General features: G+C 52.8%; 1 protein-coding gene across 1 annotated transcript in view; it reads right to left on the bottom strand.

The window, feature by feature from the left end:
* Positions 1-8,931: 8,931 nt before the first annotated feature.
* LOC139240809 (inhibin beta B chain-like) overlaps positions 8,932-26,143 on the bottom strand; it is a 37,884-nt gene continuing 20,672 nt past the window's right edge. The window contains exon 3 of the mRNA XM_070869287.1: positions 8,932-9,713. Within this exon, the coding sequence (XP_070725388.1) occupies positions 8,932-9,713 (782 nt within the window). The remainder of the gene's footprint in view (positions 9,714-26,143) is intronic.

A 26,143-nucleotide genomic window follows, 5' to 3' on the forward strand; every position in this document is an offset into this window, starting at 1 on the left:
GACCCTTCCGATCTCCGCCCGACCCTTCCGATCTCCCCCGACCCTTCCGATCTCCGCCCGACCCTTCCGATCTCCCCCGACCCTTCCGATCTCCGCCCGACCCTTCCGATCTCCCCTGACCCTTCCGATCTCCCCCGACCCTTCCGATCTCCGCCCGACCCTTCCGATCTCCCCCGACCCTTCCGATCTCCCCCCCGACCCTTCCGATCTCCGCCCGACCCTTCCGATCTCCCCCGACCCTTCCGATCTCCCCCGACCCTTCCGATCTCCGCCCGACCCTTCCGATCTCCGCCCGACCCTTCCGATCTCCCCCCCGACCCTTCCGATCTCCGCCCGACCCTTCCGATCTCCGCCCGACCCTTCCGATCTCCCCCGACCCTTCCGATCTCCCCCGACCCTTCCGATCTCCGCCGGACCCTTCCGATCTGCCCCACTACCCTTCCGATCTCCCCCGACCCTTCCGATCTCCCCCGACCCTTCCGATCTCCCCCCGACCCTTCCGATCTCCCCCCGACCCTTCCGATCTCCACCACGACCCTTCCGATCTCCCCCGACCCTTCCGATCTCCCCCCGACCCTTCCGATCTCCACCACGACCCTTCCGATCTCCCCCCGACCCTTCCGATCTCCCCCCGACCCTTCCGATCTCCTCCCGACCCTTCCGATCTCCCCCGACCCTTCCGATCTTCCCCCGACCCTTCCGATCTCCCCCCCGATCCTTCCGATCTCCACCACGACCCTTCCGATCTCCCCCGACCCTTCCGATCTCCCCCCGACCCTTCCGATCTCCCCCCGACCCTTCCGATCTCCCCCGACCCTTCCGATCTACCCCCGACCCTTCCGATCTCCCACCTGACCCTTCCGATCCCCCTCTGACCCTTCCGATCTCCCCCGACCCTTCCGATCTCCCCCGACCCTTCCGATCTTCCCCGACGCTTCCGATCTCCCCCGACCCTTCCGATCTCCCCCGACCCTTCCGATCTCCCCCGACCCTTCCGCTCTCCCCCGACCCTTCCGATCTCCCCCGACCCTTCCGATCTTCCCCGACGCTTCCGATCTCCCCCGACCCTTCCGATCTCCGCCCGACCATTCCGATCTCCCCCCCGATCCTTCTGATCTCCCTCAGACCCTTCCGATCTCCGCCCGACCCTTCCGATCTCCCCCAACCCTTCCGATCTACCCCCCGACCCTTCCGATCTCCCCCCGACCCTTCCGATCTGCCCCCCGACCATTCCGATCTCCCCCCCGATCCTTCTGATCTCCCTCAGACCCTTCCGATCTCCGCCCGACCCTTCCGATCTCCCCCCGACCCTTCCGATCTGCCCCCCGACCATTCCGATCTCCCCCCCGATCCTTCTGATCTCCCTCAGACCCTTCCGATCTACCCCCCGACCCTTCCGATCTCCCCCGACCCTTCCGATCTCCTCCCGACCCTTCCGATCTTCCCCCGACCCTTCCGATCTCCCCCCCCGCCCCTTCCGATCTACCCCCGACCCATCCGATCTCCCCCCGACCTTTCCGCTCGTCCCCGACCCTTCCGATCTCCCCCCTGACCCTTCCGATCCCCCCCAGACCCTTCCGATCTCCTCCCGACCCTTCCGATCTTCCCCCGACCCTTCCGATCTCCCCCCTGACCCTTCCGATCCCCCCCAGACCCTTCCGATCTCCCCCGACCCTTCCGATCTCCCCCCCGACCCTTCCGATCTCCCCCCCGATCCTTCCGATCTCCCCCCCGACCCTTCCGATCTCCCCCAACCCTTCCGATCTACCCCCCGACCCTTCCGATCTCCGCCCGACCCTTCTGATCTCCCCCGACCCTTCCGATCTCCCCCGACCCTTCCGATCTCCCCCCGACCCTTCCGATCTCCCCCCCGACCCTTCCGATCTCCCCCCCGATCCTTCCGATCTCCCCCTCGATCCTTCCGATCTCCCCCACAACCCTTCCGATCTCCCCCAACCCTTCCGATCTACCCCCCGACCCTTCCGATCTCCGCCCGACCCTTCCGATCTCCCCCTCGATCCTTCCGATCTCCCCCCCGCCCCTTCCGATCTACCCCCAACCCTTTGGATCTACCCCCGACCCTTCCGATCTCCCCCCAACCCTTCCGATCTCCCCCCAACCCTTCCGATCTCCCCCCCGCCCCTTCCGATCTCCCCCCAATCCTTCTGATCTCCCCCCGACCATTCCGATCCACCACCCGACCGTTCCGATCTACCCCGACCCTTCCGATCTACCCCCCGACCCTTCCGATCTCCGCCCAACCCTTCCGATCTACTCCGACCCTTCCGATCTCCCCCGACCCTTCCGATCTACCCCGACCCTTCCGATCTCCCCCCGACCCTTCCGATCTCCCCCCAACCCTTCCGATCTCCCCCGACCCTTCCGATCTACCCCCGACCCTTCCGATCTACCCCCGACCCTTCCGATCTACCCCCAACCCTTCCGATCTACCCCCGACCCTTCCGCTCTCCCCCGACCCTTCCGCTCTCCCCCGACCTTTCCGCTCTCTCCCGACCCTTCCGATCTCCCCACCGACCCTTCCGATCTCCTCCGACCCTTACGATCTACCCCGACCCTTCCGATCTCCGCCCCGACCTTTCCGATCTCCCCTGACCCTTCCGATCTCCGCCCCGACCCTTCCGATCTCCCCCGACCCTTCCGATCTATCCCCGACCCTTCCGCACTCCCCCGACCCTTCCGATCTCCCCCGACCCTTCCGATCTCCCCCCGACCCTTCCGATCTCCCCCGACCCTTCCGATCTCCCCCGACCCTTCCGATCTCCCCCGACCCTTCCGATCTCCCCCCCGACCCTTCCGATCTACCCCCGACCCTTCCGATCTCCCCCAACCCTTCCGATCTACCCCCGACCCTTCCGCTCTAACCCAACCTTTCCGATCTACCCCGACCCTTCCGATCTCCCCCCCGACCCTTCCGATCTCCCCCCCGACCCTTCCGATCTCCCCCGACCCTTCCGATCTCCCCCGACCCTTCCGATCTCCCCCGACCCTTCCGATCTCCCCCGACACGTCCGATCTCCCCCGACCCTTCCGATCTCCCCCGACCCTTCCGCTCCAACCCAACCTTTCCGATCTTCCCCCCCGACCCTTCCAATCTCCCCCCCGACCCTTCCGATCTACCCCCGACCCTTCCGATCTCCCCCGACCCTTCCGATCTCCCCCGACCCTTCCGCTCTAACCCAACCTTTCCAATCTCCCCCCCGACCCTTCCGATCTCCCCCGACCCTTCCGATCTCCCCCCAACCCTTCCGATCTACCCCCCTACCCTTCCGATCTACCCCCGACCCTTCCGATCTCCCCCCCGACCCTTCCGATCTCCCCCGACCCTTCCGATCTCCCCCCAACCCTTCCGATCTACCCCCCTACCCTTCCGATCTACCCCCCTACCCTTCCGATCTCCCCCCCGACCCTTCCGATCTCCCCCCGGATCCTTCCGATCTCCCCCGGATCCTTCCGATCTCTCCCCCGACCCTTCCGATCTCCCCCCGGATCCTTCCGATCTCCCCCAGATCCTTCCGATCTACCCCCCGCCCCTTCCGATCTACCCCCAACCTTTTTGATCTACCCCCGACCCTTACGATCTCCCCCCAACCATTCCGATCTCCCCCCAACCCTTCCGATCTCCACCCGACCCTTCCGATCTACCCCCAACCTTTTTGATCTACCCCCGACCATTCTGATCTACCCCACCGACCCTTCCGATCTCCCCCCAACCCTTCCGATCTCCCCCCAACCCTTCCGATCCACCCCCCGAACCTTCCCATCTACCCCGACCATTCCGATCTACGCCCCGACCCTTCCGATCTCCGCCCAACCCTTCCGATCTCCTCCGACCCTTCCGCTCTCCCCCGACCCTTCCGATCTACTCCGACCCTTCCGCTCTCCCCCGACCCTTCCGATCTACTCCGACCCTTACGATCTCCCCCCAACCATTCCGATCTCCCCCCAACCCTTCCGATCTCCACCCGACCCTTCCGATCTACCCCCAACCTTTTTGATCTACCCCCGACCATTCCGATCTCCCGCCAACCCTTCCGATCTCCCCCCAACCCTTCCGATCCACCCCCCGACCCTTCCCATCTACCCCGACCATTCTGATCTACCCCCCCGACCCTTCCGATCTCCCCCCAACCCTTCCGATCTCCCCCCAACCCTTCCGATCCACCCCCCGAACCTTCCCATCTACCCCGACCATTTCGATCTACGCCCCGACCCTTCCGATCTCCGCCCAACCCTTCCGATCTCCCCCGACCCTTCCGATCTCCGCCCAACCCTTCCGATCTCCGCCCAACCCTTCCGCTCTCCCCCGACCCTTCCGATCTCCGCCCAACCCTTCCGCTCTCCCCCGACCCTTCCGATCTCCGCCCAACCCTTCCGATCTCCGCCCAACCATTCCGATCTACTCCGACCCTTCCGCTCTCCCCCGACCCTTCCGATCTACTCCGACCCTTCCGATCTCCGCCCAACCCTTCCGATCTCCCCCTGACCCTTCCGATCTCCGCCCAACCCTTCCGATCTACTCCGACCCTTCCGCTCTCCCCCGACCCTTCCGATCTCCCCCCGACCCTTCCGATCTCCGCCCAACCCTTCCGATCTACTCCGACCCTTCCGCTCTCCCCCGACCCTTCCGATCTACCGCGACCCTTCCGATCTCCCCCCCGACACTTCCGATCTACTCCGACCCTTCCGCTCTCCCCCGACCCTTCCGATCTACCGCGACCCTTCCGATCTCCCCCCCGACACTTCCGATCTACTCCGACCCTTCCAATCTACCCCGACCCTTCCGCTCTCCCCCGACCTTTCCGCTCTCTCCCGACCCTTCCGATCTCCCCCGACCCTTCCGCTCTCCCCCGACCTTCCGATCTCCCCCCGACCCTTCCGATCTCCCCCCGACCCTTCCGATCTCCCCCCGACCCTTCCGATCTCCCCCCGACCCTTCCGCTCTCCCCCGACCCTTCCGATCTCCCCCCGACCCTTCCGATCTCCCCCCGACCCTTCCGATCTCCCCCCGACCCTTCCGATCTCCCCCCGACCCTTCCGATCTCTCCCCCGACCCTTCCAATCTCCCCCCGACCCTTCCGCTCTCCCCGACCCTTCCGATCTCCCCCCGACCCTTCCGATCTCTCCCCCGACCCTTCCGATCTCCCCCCGACCCTTCCGATCTCTCCCCCGACCCTTCCGATCTCCCCCGACCCTTCCGATCTCCCCCCGACCCTTCCGATCTCCCCCCGACCCTTCCGATCTCCCCCCGACCCTTTCGATCTCCCCCGACCCTTCCGATCTCCCCCCAACCCTTCCGATCCACCCCCCGAACCTTCCCATCTACCCCGACCATTCCGATCTACGCCCCGACCCTTCCGATCTCCGCCCAACCCTTCCGATCTCCTCCGACCCTTCCGCTCTCCCCCGACCCTTCCGATCTACTCCGACCCTTCCGCTCTCCCCCGACCCTTCCGATCTACTCCGACCCTTACGATCTCCCCCCAACCATTCCGATCTCCCCCCAACCCTTCCGATCTCCACCCGACCCTTCCGATCTACCCCCAACCTTTTTGATCTACCCCCGACCATTCCGATCTCCCGCCAACCCTTCCGATCTCCCCCCAACCCTTCCGATCCACCCCCCGACCCTTCCCATCTACCCCGACCATTCTGATCTACCCCCCCGACCCTTCCGATCTCCCCCCAACCCTTCCGATCTCCCCCCAACCCTTCCGATCCACCCCCCGAACCTTCCCATCTACCCCGACCATTCCGATCTACGCCCCGACCCTTCCGATCTCCGCCCAACCCTTCCGATCTCCCCCGACCCTTCCGATCTCCGCCCAACCCTTCCGATCTCCGCCCAACCCTTCCGATCTCCCCCGACCCTTCCGATCTCCGCCCAACCCTTCCGATCTCCGCCCAACCCTTCCGATCTCCGCCCAACCCTTCCGATCTCCGCCCAACCCTTCCGCTCTCCCCCGACCCTTCCGATCTACTCCGACCCTTCCGATCTCCCCCGACCCTTCCGATCTCCGCCCAACCCTTCCGATCTCCGCCCAACCATTCCGATCTACTCCGACCCTTCCGCTCTCCCCCGACCCTTCCGATCTACTCCGACCCTTCCGATCTCCGCCCAACCCTTCCGATCTCCCCCGACCCTTCCGATCTCCGCCCAACCCTTCCGATCTCCGCCCAACCATTCCGATCTACTCCGACCCTTCCGCTCTCCCCCGACCCTTCCGATCTCCGCCCAACCCTTCCGATCTCCCCCCGACCCTTCCGATCTCCGCCCAACCCTTCCGATCTACTCCGACCCTTCCGCTCTCCCCCGACCCTTCCGATCTCCCCCCGACCCTTCCGATCTCCCCCCCGACACTTCCGATCTACTCCGACCCTTCCAATCTACCCCGACCCTTCCGCTCTCCCCCGACCTTTCCGCTCTCTCCCGACCCTTCCGATCTCCCCCGACCCTTCCGCTCTCCCCCGACCTTCCGATCTCCCCCCGACCCTTCCGATCTCCCCCCGACCCTTCCGATCTCCCCCCGACCCTTCCGCTCTCCCCCGACCCTTCCGATCTCCCCCCGACCCTTCCGATCTCCCCCCGACCCTTCCGATCTCCCCCCGACCCTTCCGATCTCTCCCCCGACCATTCCGATCTCCCCCCGACCCTTCCGATCTCTCCCCCGACCCTTCCAATCTCCCCCCGACCCTTCCGCTCTCCCCGACCCTTCCGATCTCCCCCCGACCCTTCCGATCTCTCCCCCGACCCTTCCGATCTCCCCCCGACCCTTCCGATCTCTCCCCCGACCCTTCCGATCTCCCCCGACCCTTCCGATCTCCCCCCGACCCTTCTGATCTCCCCCCGACCCTTCCGATCTCCCCCCGACCCTTCCGATCTCCCCCCGACCCTTCCGATCTCTCCCCCGACCCTTCCGATCTCCCCCCGACCCTTCCGATCTCCCCCCGACCCTTTCGATCTCCCCCGACCCTTCCGATCTCTCCCCCTACCCTTCCGATCTCCCCCCCGATCCTTCCGATCTCCCCCACGACCCTTCTGATCTCCCCCCCGATCCTTCCGATCTCCCCCAGACCCTTCCGATCTCCGCCCGACCCTTCCGATCTCCCCCTACCCTTCCGATCTACCCCCCGACCCTTCCGATCTCCCCCCCGATCCTTCCGATCTCCCCCTACCCTTCCGATCTACCCCCCGACCCTTCCGATCTCCCCCCCGATCCTTCCGATCTCCCCCGCGACCCTTCCGATCTCCCCCCCGACCCTTCCGATCTCCCCCCAACCCTTCCGATCTACCCCCAACCCTTCCGATCTCCCCCGACCATTCTGATCTACCCCCCCGACCCTTCCGATCTCCACCCGACCCTTCCGATCTCACTCCGACCCTTCCGATCTGCCCCCGACCATTCCGATCCACACCCCGACCCTTCCGATCTACCCCGACCCTTCCGATCTCCCCCCCGACCCTTCCGATCTTCCCCCGACCCTTCCGATCTCCCCCCGACCCTTCCGATCTCCCCCGACCCTTCCAATCTACCCGACCCTTCCGATCTCCCCCTGACCCTTCCGATCTCCCCCCAACCCTTCCGATCTCCCCCGACCCTTCCGATCTACCCCGACCCTTCCGATCTCCCCCGACCCTTCCGCTCTCCCCCGACCCTTCCGATCTACCCCCGACCCTTCCGATCTCCTCCCGACCCTTCCGATCTCCCCCGACCCTTCCGATCTACCCCCGACCCTTCCGATCTCCCCCTGACCCTTCCGATCTCCCCCCAACCCTTCCGATCTCCCCCGACCCTTCCGATCTACCCCGACCCTTCCGATCTCCCCCGACCCTTCCGCTCTCCCCCGACCCTTCCGATCTACCCCCGACCCTTCCGATCTCCTCCCGATCCTTCCGATCTGCCCCAACCCTTCCGATCTACACCCCTACCCTTCCGATCTGCCCCCCGACCCTTCCGATCTCCCCCAGACCCTTCCGATCTCCGCCCGACCCTTCCGATCTCCCCCAACCCTTCCGATCTACCCCCTGACCCTTCCAATCTACCCCGACCCTTCCGATCTCCCCCCCGACCCTCCCGATCTCCCCCCGACCCTTCCGATCTCCCCCCGACCCTTCCGATCTCCCCCCCGACCCTCCCGATCTCCCCGCCGATCCTTCCGATCTCCCCCACGACCCTTCCGATCTCCCCCCTGATCCTTCCGATCTCCCCCAGATCCTTCCGATCTCCCCCCCCACCCCAACCCTTACGGTCCCTCCCCCCCAGCCCTTATGATCTCCTCCCGGCCCTTACGATCTCCCCCGACCCTTCTAATTTCCCCCCTTCGACCCCCGTCCCTTCCGATCTCTCCCCCCGACCCTACGATCTCCGGGTTTCCCGATCTGAAAGCAGCTCCTGCACTCCCTCCCCATCTCCGAGTTAATATCCAGCCCATTGCTTTTTGACACCTGTATCTGGCCCCCAGCTTCAATAGACTGGACGCTCTGTAGTCCAAGGCCGCCATGATAACTCGGCATTCCCACACTGCTGGCCGAGAGCCTTTGCCGACGATGTTGTACATCGCGTGCACCAGAACATCTTATCCGCCAGCAGCTCGGACTCGTCAAGCGAACCCCCGTATCTGCGCCCTGCAAGAGGTCTGCTGAAAAGAATGCTACTGCAGCAACAAGCCAAAGACACATTTGAAACTACTTTATTAGCATTAGCGTCTATTGAAAGGCAAAAATGCACATAGCAGACCGCGGAGGAAACAATTGGCTGTCGCACTGATCCGTAGCAGGGCATGAGCAGGATGGGCCTTGTTTTTGCGCCTTGAATTGCGTGTTCCAAATAATATTGGATCGTTTTCGCTGTTATGGTCAAGCAGATGAAAAGGCTGCTGGGAACGGCACCCTTTAGCATAGGGGGAACTGAGCTAAGTGCAGCCACATTCCTCAACAGTCATGTCTGGGATGTCCTTTTTGATTATGCGACCCTTTTCTTCAAAGTACAACATGGAGAGCAGGCTCTTCCTGGTCGGAATGCAGCACGAGTTCATGGCCAGTGCGGGATGGTAGCCATTCAGTTTGTGCAGGTTGGTCACAATACTGTGAAAGGATGATGCAAAATCAGGTGCTCCGGCCATGTGGGGAGCACAGTTACCCAGGCAGTAGTTTGCATAGTAACCATGAGGCATTATGATCCAGTCGTCCCAGCCAATGTCACGGAAATCCACAAAGTACGTTTTCCGGCAGCAAAAGTTCAACTTCTCCATGCATTCTATCCCCCGCTTGCGGACGTGGGGGCTTTCCGATGAGACCCTGATCTGAGAGACCAGAAAGGCCTTCTGGCCCTTGCTACTGACATCAAGAAGCATCGATTCTCCCATGGCATCAGTGCAGCCACTGCACTCCAGCTCAAAATGAAACTGCTTATCTTCTCGGTCGGAGAAACTCTGGATGGCATGCGTCACCGGGAACGTATGCCAGCTGCTCCGCTTAATATTGAACTGCTGGTTGCTGATCAGTGTGTGGTTGACACCCCCTGGACCTTTAAGAAGTATTTTCAAAGTTACCTTTTGCCTCCTCCTGTTAGAGGGGGAAGGAAATAACTTGAGGTACAGCCACAGGTTTGCTTGTTGAATGAAAGTAAGAGTGCTCTGGGCTGGCTCATCCCAAAGGAGAAAGTTTAGCCTGATTTTGGAAGAGTTTGAGTGGACTATGAAAGAAAAGAGACAATCTATTTAGTGGTCAGGAAAAGGAGAAGCAAAAAGCAACCTAACGAAAACTACAATGTATATTTTTTTAATGTTTCCATTGAAATGAGTTGGAAGCAATTCAACACACTGAAGTTCCTCGAGTGCTCTTGCACTTCCACCCATCTAGGCGAGCCTATCACAGCCCTGACTTGAGCTTTGTAGATGATGGAGAGGCTTTGAGAGGTCAAGTGATGAGTCACTCCTCTCAGAGTACCTAGCCTCTGCCCTGCGCTTATAGCCACGGTATCAATATGGCTGCTCAGCGGCAACCCTCAGGGTTTCGATGGTGGGGGACTTGGCAATGGTGTGAGGTTGAAGGTTAAGGGCAGGTGGTTTTGCTTTCTCTTGTTTGAGATGGTCATTACTTGGCATAAGAACATACGAAATAGGAGCGGGAGTAGGCCATTTGGCCCCTCGATCCGCCATTCAATAAGATCATGGCTGATCTGATCATGGACTCAGCTCCACTTCCCTGCCCGCTCCCCATAACCCTTGACTCCCTTAACGTTCAAAAATCTGTCGATCTCCACCTTAAATATATTCATGGACCCAGCCTCCACAGCTCTTTGGGGCAGAGAATTCCACAGATTTACAACTCTCTGAGAGAAGAAATTCCTCCTCACCTCTGTTTTAAATGGGCAACCCCTTATTCTGAAACTATGCCCCTTAGTTCTAGATTCCCCCATGAGGGGAAACATCCTCTCTGCATCTACCTTGTCGAGCCACCTCATTATCTTACATATTTCAATAAGATCACCTCTCATTCTTCTGAACTCCAATAAGTATAGGCCCAACCTACTCAACCTATCTTCTAAGTCAACCCCCTCATCTCCGGAATCAACCGAGTGAACCTTTTCTAAACAGCCTCCAATGCAAGTATATCCTTCCTTAAATACGGAGACCAAAACTGTACGCAGTACTCCAGGTGTGGCCTCACCAATACCCTGTACAGTTGTAGCAGGACCTCCCTGCTTTTATACTCTATCCCCCCTTGCAATAAAGGCCAACATTCCATTGGCCTTCCTGATTACTTGCTGTACCTGCATACTAACTTTTTGTGTTTCATGTACGAGGTCACCCAGATCCTTCCGTACTGCAGCATTCTATAGTCTCTCTCCATTTAAATAATAATTTGCTTTTCTATTCTTCCTACCAAAGTGGATAAACTTACACTTTCCCACATTATACTCCATCTGCCAATTTTTTGGTCACTCACATCCCTTGTCTATATCCCTTTGCAGACTCTTTGGGACCGAAATTGTCCCCCGCCCGAAACGGGGTGCACCCTTTTTTGTGTGTGTTTTACCGCCGCGGTGGTTGAGGTTGCCTCTTGTGCGAAATTCCGCTCTTTGGGCTGGATTTTCGGGTCGTTTGCGAACGGGTTGTCGCCGGGTTTTGACTCTCTGCGGCGAAAAATAGGGCGGTGAGCTGTTTTGCGTCCTGGGGGCGATCATCGGGTAGGTCATTACTTGGTGTAAGAACATAAGAACATAAGAAATAGGAGCAGGAGTAGGCCATTTGGCCCCTCGAGCCTGCTCCACCATTCAGGGTTAGGGTTAGAAGCAGCGCCAGGGAGAGCTGTGCCCCGGTGTGTGACGGCTCGCCTTGCGACACCGGCAGAAGTTTGGACAATCACCCGACCCGTGCGCCCCGAAGCGCGCCCCGTGAGGACCACCCGGGAAAACACAGGCATGGCCTGCCGACGGCAGTGAGGTGGATACACTGCAGAAAGGTCAGTTCCACTGTTCATTCTTTTATACTTTTGCAGCGATTTGTGAGGTAAGGGTGCGGGCAATGTTGTTTGAATGTATTTGTGAATTTTCTTTGAGTTTTTTTTCCCCCTCCTGAGGCCTCTCTCGGAGCGCTCCCGGCCCCGCACTAAAGTTACGGAGGATCCCGTTTTTGCACCGTAAAAGTCGGACAATGCCTCCCTTTGTGCTGCACCCCCTGGCACAAGGGCCAAATGACACAAGTTGCTCCATAAAGCGCAAACGTTAACCGGGCGGTAAATTTCCCGCCGCCCCTTCTCCGTTTTCGCCCCCAAAACGGCAAAGCTGAAAATCCATCCCTTTGGTATTTTTGCGCTTGGATCCGGAAGTCGCTCTTAATGGGGGCGGTGACTACAGGAGAGGGCCGGATACGCGGCGGTGGCAGCAAATGAGGGGCGGGAGTTGGGGGCGGTGCGGAGTAACCGCCGCGATGACATCATCACGGCGCCACGTCACCACGGCTCTCCCCTTCACTTAAAGGGGAGAGACTTCGTTATTTGTAAACTTCGGCCCACTGGGCCACCAGGGAGGGGTTTCGCCAGGCCAGTGGCAGTCCGGCCAAACCCGGGGGCATAATTGTCGGTCCGACATGGCAATTGGCCGACAAAAAAAAACATGGCGGCAGCGACAGTGCGCCCTCCCCTTTAAGGGAAGCCGCACCGCCGTTGCAGAAGGCCACAGCCTCACTGGACCACCGGGAAAAAACAGGTTTTGGCACCGCCGGGCGCGCCAAAGATTTTCCGAGGGGAATGTCACCGTCGGGGGTTAGATCGGCGGTGTGCACGGTGATGATGCGCTTACCACGGATCAGCAGCAGCGGAGCGGTAAGGGGAGGATCGGGGCACCGCCAGGAAACCTCGGGAGGGCAATTGGGCTATCAGCGGCCATTCCACCAAACGTCAGCGGCCTCTCCACTCCGCAGCGTGGCCGCAGATTTGTGGTGGTAATCGGCCTTAAGGAACGGGGTAATTTCAGCCTCTTTGTGTCCACACAATTTGCTTTCCCATCCATCTTTGTATCATCAGCAAACTTGGCTACATTACACTCGGTTCCTTCATCCAAGTCATTAATATAGATTGTAAATAGTTGAGGCCCCAGCACTGATCCCTGTGGCACCCCATGTTTGCCAACCCGAAAATGACCCATTTATCCTGACTCTCTGCATCTATACTGATAGGATGAAGGAGCCATAATGATATTGTAAACAAATGCGGGATGACTTCCCCTTGTTTCTTTTCTTTCTGAGTTCACAATATCTCTAAAAGTAATGAGCAGAATAAATGCTCTCGCTCTTGTTTATAATATCACGACACACGGTGACACAAGGAAATCAGTCCACAGGCTCAAGGCGGTGTTTTGGTCAAGATTAAATCTCTGAGCCATTTAGAAAGGAATATAAAAGTGACTTTGGGTCAGAAGGTCATGGGTTCAGGTCCTACTCCAGGGACATCAATCTAGGCTGACACTCCCCAGTGCAGCGCTGAGGGAGTGCCGCACTGTCGGAGGTGCCGTCTTTCGGATGAGACGTTAAACCGAGGCCCCGTCTGCTCTCTCAGGTGGATGGAAAAGATCCCATGGCACTATTCGAAGAGCAGGGGAGTTATCCCCGGTGTCCTGGCCAATATTTATCCCTCAATCAACATCAGAAAAACAGATTATCTGGTCATTATCACATTGCTGTTTGTGGAAGCTTGCTGTGCGCAAATTGGCTGCCGCGTTTCCCACATTACAACAGTGAACTACACTTCAAAAGTACTTCATTGGCTGTAAAGCGCTTTGGGATGTTCTGAGGTCGTGAAAGGCGCGATATAAATCCAAGTCTTTCTTTTCTATAAGAGTAGAAGTTCCGATTGGCAAAATTCACTTATGAGCTGTTGACGCGCTCACCTGTGCACTATTTTTGTACAGGCGTTAAACTGTTTTCCTCAAATGGCTGTGGTTTTATTGAGTCTGGTGAACATCACGTTACTAGTTAAGCCATTCCCAACTCAACAGCTCTACCAACCCTGTGAGCATGCTCACCGGTGCATACATTACACACACGATGCCAAGCAGCCTCGTAAATGTTGAAAGCCCTTGAACGAGGCACATATTAACCCACTTCCACGTTCCTGCAGGAGAAGCTGGCCACATGGCAGAAGGGAGACAACCAGCACAGGAGAAGGTCCTGTCACTCCACAGACACTGACACCAATGGAATTGGCTGCTAGTGACAGTCTGGCCATCTCCAATTCTGCAGGTCCTTTCTCCACCTTGGACAGGCTGGGAGACAGAATGGATAAAGGCTTAATCAGATCAGTCTGCTCCCCAGCATGGGAGGTGGAAAGCAACCATGGCTAGATTAAGTAAGAGAACACTTAAGACAGACACTCGGGGCTCAGACTAGGGTGATAATTAGTGCGTAGCTATTTCCGTAAGCCAGTAAAACGCCAAACCTTTTTGAAAGCTTTGTGCGCAGAGAGTGTTCCCATGTGACCCTGCAATGGGCTGACGTGAATATCAGTGCTGCTCTTTCAGCACATGCAGTTTATTCGAGGGTAGAAGGATTGGCAGAGATGTTGGACATATCTGTTAATGCAGGGGAGCAAGGATTGTTCAGCCGAGGCGCTCTTCAATGAGCTGCTGCCAAACAGCTTTCTGTTGGAACCCCTCAATTTCCTCACCATCCTATATATCATCAGTGTCCTCTTCCTCATGATGCTGAAGGGCCTCTTCCAATACATTGACTTCAGTGCCAGCTGTGGCTCAGTGGGTAGCACTCTTGCCTCTGGGTCAAGAAGGTTGTGGGTTCAAGTCCCACTCCAGAAACTTTAACACCTAAATTTAGGCTGACACTCCCCGTGCAGTGCCGAGGGAGCGCTGCACTGTCTACTCTCTCAGCTGGACATAAAAAATGCCGCAGCATTATTTCGGTGTCCTGGCCAATATTTATCCCTCAATGAATAGAACAAAAACAGATGATGTGGGTCATTTTTGCATTGCTGTTTGTGCGAGCTCGCTGTGCGCAGATTGGCTGCCGTGTTTTCCACGTCACAACAGTGACTTCACTCCAAAACTACTTCAGTGGTTGTCAAGCGCTGAGAGACGTCCGGTGGTCATGAAAGGTGCTACATAAATGCAAGTCATTCTTCTTTTCATTGCAGGGTAAAGTAATATAGCATAGAGCAAACCACTATCACATGGAGCACGCTTTGTGGGCAGTATTGCAGGAAGCCACCAGACCAAGTCCCGGCATCAGAATTGTTGCTCAAGGACCCCAATGTCTGCTCAATGAGGGTCCGAGATGACGCACGGACCTGATGGTACTGCAGACCGGCCGCTGACTGTGCGTTTCTCAGAGCAGTCATGAGTCAAGTGTGTGCATCTCAATTGCTGTGCAGGTATCTGTTATTCTATGTGTAAACCCCCAGAACCCTCGATTAGATTCCAGCCTGTAACTCACTCCCGGATATCTGTTATTCCATATATAAACCCCCTGAACCCCTCGATTAGATTCCAGTCTGTAACTCACTCCCAGGTATCTGATATTCGAGATATAAACCCCCGAACCCCTCGATTAGATTCCAGCCTGTAACTCACTCCCAGGTATCTGTTATTCTATATATAAATCCCCTGAACGCCTCGATTAGATTTCAGCCTGTAATTCACTCCCGGCTATCTGTTATTCTATATATAACCCCCCCCGAATCCCTCGATTAGATTCCAGTCTGTAATTCACTCCCGGGTATCTGTTATTCTATATATAAACCCCCCGAACCGCTCGATTAGATTCCAGCCGGTAACTCACTCCCAGGTATCTGTGATTCGATATATAAATCCCCTGAACCCCTCGATAAGATTCCAGTCTGCAAGTCACTCCCGGGTATCTGTTATTCTATATATAAACCCCCTGAACCCCTCGATTAGATTCCAGTCTGTAATTCACTCCCGGGTATCTGTTATTCTATATATAAACTCCCCCGAACCCCTCGATTAGATACAAGCCTGTAACTCACTCCCAGGTATCTGTTATTCTAGATATAAATCACCCGAACCCCTTGATTAAATTCCAGCCTGTAACTCACTCCCAGCTATCTGTTATTCTATATATAAATCCCCTGAACGCCTCGATTAGATATCAGCCTGTAAATCACTCCCGGCTATCTGTTATTCTAGATATAAACCCCCCCCGAATCCCTCAATTAGATTCCAGCCTGGAACTCACTCCCGGGTATCTGTTATTCAAAAGATAAAACCACCCAAACCCCTCAATTAGATTCCAGCCTGGAACTCACTCCCGGGTGTCTGTTATTCTATATATAAACACCCCCGAACCTCTCGATTAGATTCCAGCCTGTAACTCACTCCCGGGTATCTGTTGTTCTATATATAAACCCCCCAAACCCCTCGATTACAGTCCAGCCTGTAACTCACTCCCGGTTATCTGTTATTCTATATATAAACCCCCCGAACCCCTCGATTAGATTCCAGCCTGTAACTCACTCCCAGGTATCTGTTATTCTATATATAAATCCCCCGAACCCCTTGATTAGATTCCAGCCTGTAAATCACTCCCGGCCATCTGTTATTCTATATATAAACTCCCCCCGAATCCCTCGATTAGATTCCAGCCTGTAATTCACTCCCGGTTATCTGTTATTCCATATATAAACCCCCCGAACCGCTCGATTAGATTCCAGCCTGTAACTCACTCCCGGGTATCTGTTATTCTATATATAAACCCCCTCAAACCCCTCAATTAGATTCAAGCCTGGAACTCACTCCCGGGTATCTGTTATTCTATATATAAACCCCCGAACCCATCGATTAGATTCCAGCCTGTAACTCACTCCTGGGTATCTGTTATTCTATATATAAACCCCCCCCCAACCCCTCGATTCGATTCCAGCCTGTAACTCACTCCCGGGTATCTGTTATTCTACATATAAACCCCTCGAATCCCTCGATTACAATCCAGCCTGTAACTCACTCCCGGTTATCTGTTAATCGATATATAAACCCCCCGAACCCCTCGATTAAATTCCAGTCTTTAACTCACTCCCGGGTATCTGTTATTCTATATATAAACCCCCCCAAGCCCCTCGATTAGATTCCAGCCTGTAACTCACTCCCTGGTGTCTGTTATTCTATATATAAACCCCCCGAACCCCTCGATTAGATTTCAGCCTGTAACTCAATCCCAGGTATCTGTTATTCTATATATAAATCCCCTGAACGCCTCGATTAGATTTCAGCCTGTAATTCACTCCTGGGTATCTGTTATTCTATATATAAATGCCCCCAAACCCCTCAGTTAGATTCCAGCCTGTAACTCAATCCCGGGTATCTGTTATTCTATATATAAACTGCCCCAACCCCTCGATTAGATTCCAGCCTGTAACTCACTCCCGGGTGTCTGTTATTCTATATATAAACCCCCTATACCCTCGATTACAGTCCAGCCTGTAACTCACTCCTGGTTATCTGTTATTCTATATATAAACCCCCCGAACCCCTCGATTAGATTCCGTTCTGTAACTCACTCCCGGGTATCTGTTATTCGATATATAAACAACCCGAACCACTTGATTAGATTCCAGCCTGTAACTCACTCCCGGGTATCTGTTCTATATATAAACCCCCCCAAACCCCTCGATTAGATTCCAGCCTGTAAGTCACTCCCTGGTATCTGTTATACGATATATAAATCCCCTGAACGCCTCGATCAGATTTCAGCCTGTAATTCACGCCCGGCTATCTGTTATTCTATATATAAACCCCTCCGAATCCCTCGATTAGATTCCAGCCTGTAACTCACTCCCGGGTATCTGTTATTCTATATATAAACCCCCGAACCCTTCGATTAGATTCCAGCCTGTAACTCACTCCCGGGTATCTGTTATTCTATATATAAACCCCCCGAACCCCTCGATTACAGTCCAGCCTGTAACTCACTCCCGGTTATCTGTTATCTATATATAAACCCCCCGAACCCCTTGAATAGATTCCAGCCTGTAACTCACTCCCAGGTATCTGTTATTCTATTTATAAACACCCCGAACCCCTCGATTAGATTTCAGCCTGTAATTCACTGCCGGCTATCTGTTATTCTATATATAAACCCCTCCGAATCCCTCGATTAGATTCCAGCCTGTAACTCACTCCCGGGTATCTGTTATTCTATATATAAACCCCCGAACCCCTCGATTAGATTCCAGTCTGTAACTCACTCCCGGGTATCTGTTATTCTATATATAAACCCCCCCCCGAACCCCTCGATTAGATTCCAGCCTGTAAATCACTCCCGGGTATCTGTTCTATATATAAGCCCCCCCAAACCCCTCAATTAGATTCCAGCCTGTAACTCACTCCCTGGTAGCCGTTATTCTATATATAACCCCCCCTCCGAACCTCTCGATTAGATTCCAGCCTGTAGCTCACTCCTGGGTATCTGTTATTCCAGATATAAACTCCCCGAACCCCTCGATTAGATTCCAGTCTGTAATTCACTCCCGGGTATCTGTTATTCTATATATAAACCCCCGAACCCCTCGATTAGATTCCAGTCTGTAACTCAATCCCGGGTATCTGTTATTCTATATATAAACCCCCCGAATCCCTCGATTAGATTCCAGCATGTAACTCACTCCCGGGTATCTGTTATTCTATATATAAATCCCCCGAACCCCTCGATTAGATTCCAGCCTGTAACTCACTCCCGGGTATCTGTTATTCTATATATAAACCCCCCGAACCCCTCGATTAGATTCCAGCCTGAAATTCACTCCCGGCTATCTGTTATTCCATTTATAAACCCCCCAAATCGCTCGATTAGATTCCAGCCTGTAACTCACTCCCGGGTATCTGTTATTCTATATATAAATCCCCCGAACCCCTTGATTAGATTCCAGCCTGTAACTCACTCCCAGGCATCTGTTATTCTATATATAAACCCCCCCCGAATCCCTCGATTAGATTCCAGCCTGTAATTCACTCCCGGCTATCTGTTATTCCATATATAAACACCCAAACCCATCGATTAGATTCCAGCCTGTAACTCACTCCTGGGTATCTGTTATTCTATGTATAAACCCCCCGAATCCCTCGATTACAGTCCAGCCTGTAACTCACTCCCGGTTATCTGTTAATCGATATATAAACCCCCCGAACCCCTCAATTAGATTCCAGTCTTTAACTCACTCCCGGGTATATGTTCCACATATAAACCCCCCCAAACCCCTCGATTAGATTCCAGCCTGTAACTCACTCCCTGGTGTCTGTTATTCAATATATAAACCCCCCGAACCCATCAATTAGATTCCAGCCTGTAACTCAATCCCGGGTATATGTTATTCTATATATAAACCCCCGAACCCCTCGATTAGATTCCAGCCTGTAATTCACTCCCGGGTATCTGTTATTCTATATATAACCCCCCGAACCCCTCGATTACATTCCAGCCTGTAACTCACTCCCGGGTATCTGTTATTCTATATCTAAAGCCCCCCCCCCCCCCGAACTCCTCGATTAGATTCCAGCCTGTAACTCACTCCCGGTTATCTGTTATTCTATATATAAACCCCCCCCCGAACCCCTCGATTAGATTCCAGCCTGTAACTAACTCCCGGGTATCTGTTCTATATATAAGCCCCCCCAAACCCCTCGATTAGATTCCAGCCTGTAACTCACTCCCTGGTAGCCGTTATTCTATATATAACCCCCCCTCCGAACCTCTCGATTAGATTCCAGCCTGTAACTCACTCCTGGGTATCTGTTATTCCAGATATAAACTCCCCGAACCCCTCGATTAGATTCCAGTCTGTAATTCACTCCCGGGTATCTGTTATTCTATATATAAACCCCCGAACCCCTCGATTAGATTCCAGTCTGTAACTCAATCCCAGGTATCTGATATTCGAGATATAAACCCCCGAACCCCTCGATTAGATTCCAGCCTGTAACTCACTCCCAGGTATCTGTTATTCTATATATAAATCCCCTGAACGCCTCGATTAGATTTCAGCCTGTAATTCACTCCCGGCTATCTGTTATTCTATATATAACCCCCCCCGAATCCCTCGATTAGATTCCAGTCTGTAATTCACTCCCGGGTATCTGTTATTCTATATATAAACCCCCCGAACCGCTCGATTAGATTCCAGCCGGTAACTCACTCCCAGGTATCTGTTATTCGATATATAAATCTCCTGAACCCCTCGATAAGATTCCAGTCTGTAAGTCACTCCCGGGTATCTGTTATTCTATATATAAACCCCCCGAACCCCTCGATTAGATTCCAGTCTGTAATTCACTCCCGGGTATCTGTTATTCTATATATAAACTCCCCCGAACCCCTCGATTAGATACAAGCCTGTAACTCACTCCCAGGTATCTGTTATTCTATATATAAATCCCCTGAACGCCTCGATTAGATATCAGCCTGTAAATCACTCCCGGCTATCTGTTATTCTATATATAAATCCCCCCGAACCGCTCGATTATATTCCAGCCTGTAACTCACTCCCGGCTATCTGTTATTCAAAAGATAAAACCACCCAAAGCCCTCAATTAGATTCCAGCCTGGAACTCACTCCCGGGTGTCTGTTATTCTATATATAAACACCCCCGAACCCCTCGATTAGATTCCAGCCTGTAACTCACTCCCGGGTATCTGTTATTCTATATATAAACCCCCCGAACCCCTCGATTACAGTCCAGCCTGTAACTCACTCCCGGTTATCTGTTATTCTATATATAAACCCCCCGAACCCCTCGATTAGATTCCAGCCTGTAACTCACTCCCAGGTATCTGTTATTCTATATATAAATCCCCAGAACCCCTTGATTAGATTCCAGCCTGTAACTCACTCCCTGGTGTCTGTTATTCTATATATAAACCCCCCGAACCCCTCGATTAGATTCCAGCCTGTAACTCACTCCTGGGTATCTGTTATTCTATATATAAACGCCCCCAAACCCCTCAGTTAGATTCCAGCCTATAACTCACTCCTGGTTATCTGTTATTCTATATATAAACCCCCCGAACCCCTCGATTAGATTCCGTTCTGAAACTCACTCCCGGGTATCTGTTATTCTATATATAAACAACCCGAACCACTTGATTAGATTTCAGCCTGTAACTCACTCCCGGGTATCTGTTCTATATATAAACCCCCCCAAACCCCTCGATTAGATTCCAGCCTGTAAGTCACTCCCTGGTATCTGTTATACGATATATAAATCCCCTGAACGCCTCGATCAGATTTCAGCCTGTAATTCACGCCCGGCTATCTGTTATTCTATATATAAACCCCTCCGAATCCCTCGATTAGATTCCAGCCTGTAACTCACTCCCGGGTATCTGTTATTCTATATATAAACCCCCGAACCCTTCGATTAGATTCCAGCCTGTAAATCACTCCCGGCCATCTGTTATTCTATATATAAACTCCCCCCGAATCCCTCGATTAGATTCCAGCCTGTAATTCACTCCCGGTTATCTGTTCTTCCATATATAAACCCCCCGAACCGCTCGATTAGATTCCAGCCTGTAACTCATTCCCGGGTATCTGTTATTCTATATATAAACCCCCTCAAACCCCTCAATTAGATTCAAGCCTGGAACTCACTCCCGGGTATCTGTTATTCTACATATAAACCCCCGAACCCATCGATTAGATTCCAGCCTGTAACTCACTCCTGGGTATCTGTTATTCTATATACAAACCCCCCCCAACCCCTCGATTAGATTCCAGCCTGTAACTCACTCCCGGGTATCTGTTATTCTACATATAAACCCCTCGAATCCCTCGATTACAATCCAGCCTGTAACTCACTCCCGGTTATCTGTTAATCGATATATAAACCCCCCGAAACCCTCGATTAGATTCCAGTCTTTAACTCACTCCCGGGTATCTGTTATTCTATATATAAACCCCCCCAAGCCCCTCGATTAGATTCCAGCCTGTAACTCACTCCCTGGTGTCTGTTATTCTGTATATAAACCCCCCGAACCCCTCGATTAGATTCCAGCCTGTAACTCACTCCTGGGTATCTGTTATTCTATATATAAACGCCCCCAAACCCCTCAGTTAGATTCCAGCCTGTAACTCAATCCCGGGTATCTGTTATTCTATATATAAACCCCCTATACCCTCGATTACAGTCCAGCCTGTAACTCACTCCTGGTTATCTGTTATTCTATATATAAACCCCCCGAACCCCTCGATTAGATTCCGTTCTGAAACTCACTCCCGGGTATCTGTTATTCTATATATAAACAACCCGAACCACTTAATTAGATTTCAGCCTGTAACTCACTCCCGGGTATCTGTTCTATATATAAACCCCCCCAAACCCCTCGATTAGATTCCAGCCTGTAACTCACTCCCGGGTATCTGTTATTCTATATATAAACCCCCGAACCCTTCGATTAGATTCCAGCCTGTAACTCACTCCCGGGTATCAGTTATTCTCGATATAAACCCCCCGAACCCCTTGAATAGATTCCAGCCTGTAACTCACTCCCAGGTATCTGTTATTCTATTTATAAACACCCCGAACCCCTCGATTAGATTTTAACCTGTAATTCACTCCCGGCTATCTGTTATTCTATATATAAACCCCTCCGAATCCCTCGATTAGATTCCAGCCTGTAACTCACTCCCGGGTATCTGTTATTCTATATATAAACCCCCGAACCCCTCGATTAGATTCCAGCCTGTAACTCACTCCCGGGTATCTGTTATTCTATATATAAACCCCCCGAACCCCTCGATTACAGTCCAGCCTGTAACTCACTCCCAGTTATCTGTTATCTATATATAAACCCCCCGAACCTTTTGAATAGATTCCAGCCTGTAACTCACTCCCAGGTATCTGTTATTCTATTTATAAACACCCCGAACCCCTCGATTAGATTTCAGCCTGTAATTCACTCCCGGCTATCTGTTATTCTATATATAAACCCCCCGAACCTCTCGATTAGATTCCAGCCTGTAACTCACTCCCGGGTATCTGTTATTCTCTATATAACCCCCCCGAACCCCTCGATTCGATTCCAGCCTGTAACTCACTCCCGGGTATCTGTTATTCTATATATAAACCCCCCGAACTCCTCGATTAAATTCCAGCCTGTAACTCACTCCCGGTTATCTGTTATTCTATATATAAACTCCCCGAACCCCTCGATTAGATTCCAGTCTGTAACTCACTCCCGGCTATCTGTTATTCTGTATATAAACCCCCCCCCGAACCCCTCGATTAGATTCCAGCCTGTAACTCACTCACGGGTATCTGTTCTATATGTAAGCCCCCCCAAACCCCTCGATTAGATTCCAGCCTGTAACTCACTCCCTGGTAGCCGTTATTCTACATATAACCCCCCGCCCCCGAACCTCTCGATTAGATTCCAGCCTGTAGCTCACTCCTGGGTATCTGTTATTCCAGATATAAACTCCCCGAACCCCTCGATTAGATTCCAGTCTGTAATTCACTCCCGGGTATCTGTTATTCTATATATAAACCCCCGAACCCCTCGATTAGATTCCAGTCTGCAACTCAATCCCGGGTATCTGTTATTCTATATATAAACCCCCCGAATCCCTCGATTAGATTCCAGCCTGTAAATCATTCCCGGCCATCTGTTATTCTATATATAAATCCCCCGAACCCCTCGATTAGATTCCAGCCTGTAACTCACTCCCGGCTATCTGTTATTCTATATATAAACCCCCGAACCCCTCGATTAGATTCCAGTCTGTAATTCACTCCCGGTTATCTGTTATTCCATATATAAACCCCCAAACCCATCGATTAGATTCCAGCCTGTAACTCACTCCTGGGTATCTGTTATTCTATGTATAAACCCCCCGAATCCCTCGATTACAGTCCAGCCTGTAACTCACTCCCGGTTATCTGTTAATCGATATATAAACCCCCGAACCCCTCTATTAGATTCCAGTCTTTAACTCACTCCCGGGTATATGTTCCACATATAAACCCCCCCAAACCCCTCGATTAGATTCCAGCCTGTAACTCACTCCCTGGTGTCTGTTATTCAATATATAAACCCCCCGAACCCCTCGATTAGATTCCAGTCTGTAACTCAATCCCGGGTATCTGTTATTCTATATATAAATCCCTCAATTAGATTCCAGCCTGTAACTCAATCCCGGGTATCTGTTATTCTATATATAAACCCCCGAACCCACAATTAGATTCCAGCCTGCAACTCACTCCCGGGTATCTGTTATTCTATATATAAACCCCCCGAACCCCTCGATTACAGTCCAGCCTGTAACTCACTCCCGGTTATCTGTTATCTATATATAAACCCCCCGAACCCCTTGAATAGATTCCAGCCTGTAACTCACTCCCAGGTATCTGTTATTCTATTTATAAACACCCCGAACCCCTCGATTAGATTTCAGCCTGTAATTCACTCCCGGCTATCTGTTATTCTATATATAAACCCCCCGAACCTCTCGATTAGATTCCAGCCTGTAACTCACTCCCGGGTATCTGTTATTGTATATATAACCCCCCGAACCCCTCGATTCCATTCCAGCCTGTAACTCACTCCCGGGTATCTGTTATTCTATATCTAAAGCCCCCCCCCCCCGAACTCCTCGATTAGATTCCAGCCTGTAACTCACTCCCGGTTATCTGTTATTCTATATATAAACCCCCCCCCGAACCTCTCGATTAGATTCCAGCCTGTAACTAACTCCCGGGTATCTGTTCTATATATAAGCCCCCCCAAACCCCTCGATTAGATTCCAGCCTGTAACTCACTCCCTGATAGCCGTTATTCTATATATAACCCCCCCTCCGAACCTCTCGATTAGATTCCAGCCTGTAACTCACTCCTGGGTATCTGTTATTCCAGATATAAACTCCCCGAACCCCTCGATTAGATTCCAGTCTGTAATTCACTCCCGGGTATCTGTTATTCTATATATAAACCCCCGAACCCCTCGATTAGATTCCAGCATGTAACTCACTCCCGGGTATCTGTTATTCTATATATAAATCCCCCGAACCCCTCGATTAGATTCTAGCCTGTAACTCACTCCCGGGTATCTGTTATTCTATATATAAACCCCCCGAACCCCTCGATTAGATTCCAGCCTGAAATTCACTCCCGGCTATCTGTTATTCTATTAATAAACCCCCCGAACCGCTCGATTAGATTCCAGCCTGGAACTCACTCCCGGGTATCTGTTATTCTATATATAAACCCCCGAACCCCTTGATTAGATTCCGGCCAGTAACTCATTCCCGGGTATCTGTTATTCTATATATAAACCCCTGAACCGCTCGATTAGATTCCAGCATGTAACTCACTCCCGGGGTATCTGTTATTCTCGCTATAAACCCCCCGCCGATCCCCTCGATTAGATTCCAGCCTGTAACTCACTCCTGGGTATCTGTTATTCTATGTATAAACCCCCCGAATCCCTCGATTACAGTCCAGCATGTAACTCACTCCCGGGTATTTGTTATTCTATATATAAACCCCCCGAACCCCTCGATTAGATTCCAGCCTGAAATTCACTCCCGGCTATCTGTTATTCTATTAATAAACCCCCCGAACCGCTCGATTAGATTCCAGCCTGTAACTCACTCCCGGGTATCTGTTATTCTATATATAAACCCCCTGAACCGCTCGATTAGATTCCAGCCTGTAACTCACTCCCGGTTATCTGTTATCTATATATAAACCACCCGAACTCCTTGAATAGATTCCAGCCTGTAACTCACTCCCAGGTATCTGTTATTCTATTTATAAACACCCCGAACCCCTCGATTAGATTTCAGCCTGTAATTCACTCCCGGCTATCTGTTATTCTATATATAAACCCCTCCGAATCCCTCGATTAGATTCCAGCCTGTAACTCACTCCCGGGTATCTGTTATTCTATATATAAACCCCCGAACCCCTCGATTAGATTCCAGCCTGTAACTCACTCCCGGGTATCTGTTATTCTATATATAAACCCCCCGAACCCCTCGATTACAGTCCAGCCTGTAACTCACTCCCGGTTATCTGTTATCTATATATAAACCCCCCGAACCCCTTGAATAGATTCCAGCCTGTAACTCACTCCCAGGTATCTGTTATTCTATTTATAAACACCCCGAACCCCTCGATTAGATTTCAGCCTGTAATTCACTCCCGGCTATCTGTTATTCTATATATAAACCCCTCCGAATCCCTCGATTAGATTCCAGCCTGTAACTCACTCCCGGGTATCTGTTATTCTATATATAAACCCCCGAACCCCTCGATTAGATTCCAGCCTGTAACTCACTCCCGGGTATCTGTTATTCTATATATAAACCCCCCGAACCCCTCGATTACAGTCCAGCCTGTAACTCACTCCCGGTTATCTGTTATCTATATATAAACCCCCCGAACCCCTTGAATAGATTCCAGCCTGTAACTCATTCCCAGGTATCTGTTATTCTATTTATAAACACCCCGAACCCCTCGATTAGATTTCAGCCTGTAATTCACTCCCGGCTATCTGTTATTCTATATATAAACCCCCCGAACCTCTCGATTAGATTCCAGCCTGTAACTCACTCCCGGGTATCTGTTATTCTCTATATAACCCCCCGAACCCCTCGATTCAATT

This window comes from Pristiophorus japonicus, chromosome X (genome assembly GCF_044704955.1).
Source record: "Pristiophorus japonicus isolate sPriJap1 chromosome X, sPriJap1.hap1, whole genome shotgun sequence".
Lineage (NCBI taxonomy): Eukaryota > Metazoa > Chordata > Chondrichthyes > Pristiophoridae > Pristiophorus > Pristiophorus japonicus.